General features: G+C 46.1%; 1 protein-coding gene across 1 annotated transcript in view; it reads left to right on the plus strand.

Annotated features, from left to right (window-relative positions):
* Positions 1 to 1,388: 1,388 nt before the first annotated feature.
* LOC121332206 (potassium-transporting ATPase alpha chain 1-like) overlaps positions 1,389 to 2,089 on the plus strand; it is a gene marked incomplete at both ends in the record, with an annotated part of 6,873 nt that continues 6,172 nt past the window's right edge. The window contains 2 exons of the mRNA XM_041397399.1: positions 1,389 to 1,455; positions 1,918 to 2,089. The exon at positions 1,918 to 2,089 is cut by the window's right edge and continues 1 nt beyond it. Of these exons, the coding sequence (XP_041253333.1) occupies positions 1,389 to 1,455; positions 1,918 to 2,089 (239 nt within the window). The remainder of the gene's footprint in view (positions 1,456 to 1,917) is intronic.

A 2,089-nucleotide genomic window follows, 5' to 3' on the forward strand; every position in this document is an offset into this window, starting at 1 on the left:
CTGGGCACACCTGGGCACACCTGGCCGGGTGCCAACGTCCCCAATGTCCCCAACCCCCATTCCCCTTGATTTTTTCTCATCTTTTCCCCATTTTTTCCCAGATTTCCACCCAATTTTTTGGGTTTTTTCCCCCGTTTTTTCCCATTTTTCCCCCAAATTCCCCATTTTTTCTCAATGTCCCCAAATGTCCCCAAATGCCCCAAATGTCCCCAAATGTCCCCAAAAATCCCCAGTGTCCTCACTCCCCATTCCCTCCATTTTTGGGCTGATTTCCACCCAATTTTTGGTTTTTTCCCCCGTTTTTTCCCATTTTTCCCCCAAATTCCCCATTTTTTCTCAATGTCCCCAAATGTCCCCAAATGCCCCAAATGTCCCCAAATGTCCCCAAACGTCGCCAAATGTGCCCAATTATCCCCAGTGTCCTCACTCCCCATTCCCTCCATTTTTGGGCTGATTTCCACCCAATTTTTGGTTTTTTCCCCCGTTTTTTCCCATTTTTCCCCCAAATTCCCCATTTTTTCTCAATGTCCCCAAATGTCCCCAAATGCCCCAAATGTCCCCAAATGTCCCCAAATGTCCCCAATAATCCCCAGTGTCCTCACTCCCCATTCCCTCCATTTTTGGGCTTTCCCCCGTTTTTTCCCATTTTTCCCCCAAATTCCCCATTTTTTCTCAATGTCCCCAATGTCCCCAAATGTCCCCAAAAATTGCCCCGTCCCCCTCCCCATTTCCCTCCATTTTTTCACTGATTTCCACCCAATTTTGGGGTTTTTTTCCATTTTTTCCCCCAAATTCCCCATTTTTTCTCAATGTCCCCAATGTCCCCAAATGTCCCCAAAAATTGCCCCGTCCCCCTCCCCATTTCCCTCCATTTTTTCCCATTTTTTCCCTGATTTCCACCCAATTTTGGGGTTTTTTTCCATTTTTCCCCCCAAATTCCCCATTTTTTCTCAATGTCCCAAATGTCCCCCATTTTCCCCCAACATTTCCCCATTTCCCCCCATTTTTTCCCATTTTTCACCCTTTTTTTTCCCATATTTCCCATTTTTTTCTCCATTTTTCCCTATTTTTTCTTCAAATTCCCCATTTTTTCCCCAATATTCCCAATGTCCCACATTTTCCCCCCATTTCCCCCCCATTTTTTCCCATTTCTTGGCCATTTTTCACCCAATTTTTTCCCCCAATTTCTCCCAATTTTGGGGATTTTTTTCCCATTTTTTCCCTAATTTCCCCAAATTTCCCCATTTTTTCTCCATGTCCCCAATGTCCCCAATGTCCCCGTTTTTCCCCATTTTTTCCCCATTTTTTCCCCATTTTTTGCCCGATTTTCACCCAATTTTTTTTTGTTTTTCCCCGTTTTTTCCCGTTTTCCCCGTTTTTCGCCCCAGGGCGCCATCGTGGCGGTGACGGGCGACGTCATCAAAAAATCCCCCAAAATGCCAAATGGCACCAAGCGTCCCAAAAATCCCAAAACTCCCCAAAAATCCCCCAAAGTCCCCCATTTTTCCCCATTTTTTGTCCTTTTTCACCCAATTTTTTTTCTTTATTTTTCCCGATTTTTCCCAATTTTGGGGTTTTTTTCCCATTTCTTCCCTTTTTTCCCCCAAATTTCCCCATTTTTTCTCCATGTCCCCAATATCCCCAAATGTCCCCCATTTCCCCCCCATTTTTTCCCATTTCTTGGCCATTTTTCACCCAATTTCTTTTTCCCCAATTTTTCCCAATTTTGGGATTTTTTCCCATTTTTTCCCTAATTTCCCCAAATTTCCCCATTTTTTCTCCATGTCCCCAATGTCCCAAATATTTTCCCCATTCTCCCCCAATATTTTCCCCATTTTTTCCCTATTTTTCGCCCGATTTTCACCCAATTTTTTTTGTTTTTCCCCGTTTTCCCCGTTTTTTCCCGATTTCCCCGTTTTTCGCCCCAGGGCGCCATCGTGGCGGTGACGGGCGACGGCGTCAACGACTCGCCGGCGCTGAAGAAGGCCGACATCGGCGTGGCCATGGGCATCGCCGGCTCCGACGCCGCCAAGAACGCGGCCGACATGATCCTGCTGGACGACAACTTCGCCTCCATCGTCACCGGCGT

Source organism: Onychostruthus taczanowskii, unplaced genomic scaffold (genome assembly GCF_017590055.1).
Source record: "Onychostruthus taczanowskii isolate IOZ18803 unplaced genomic scaffold, ASM1759005v1 scaffold1390, whole genome shotgun sequence".
NCBI classification, from domain to species: Eukaryota; Metazoa; Chordata; class Aves; order Passeriformes; family Passeridae; genus Onychostruthus; species Onychostruthus taczanowskii.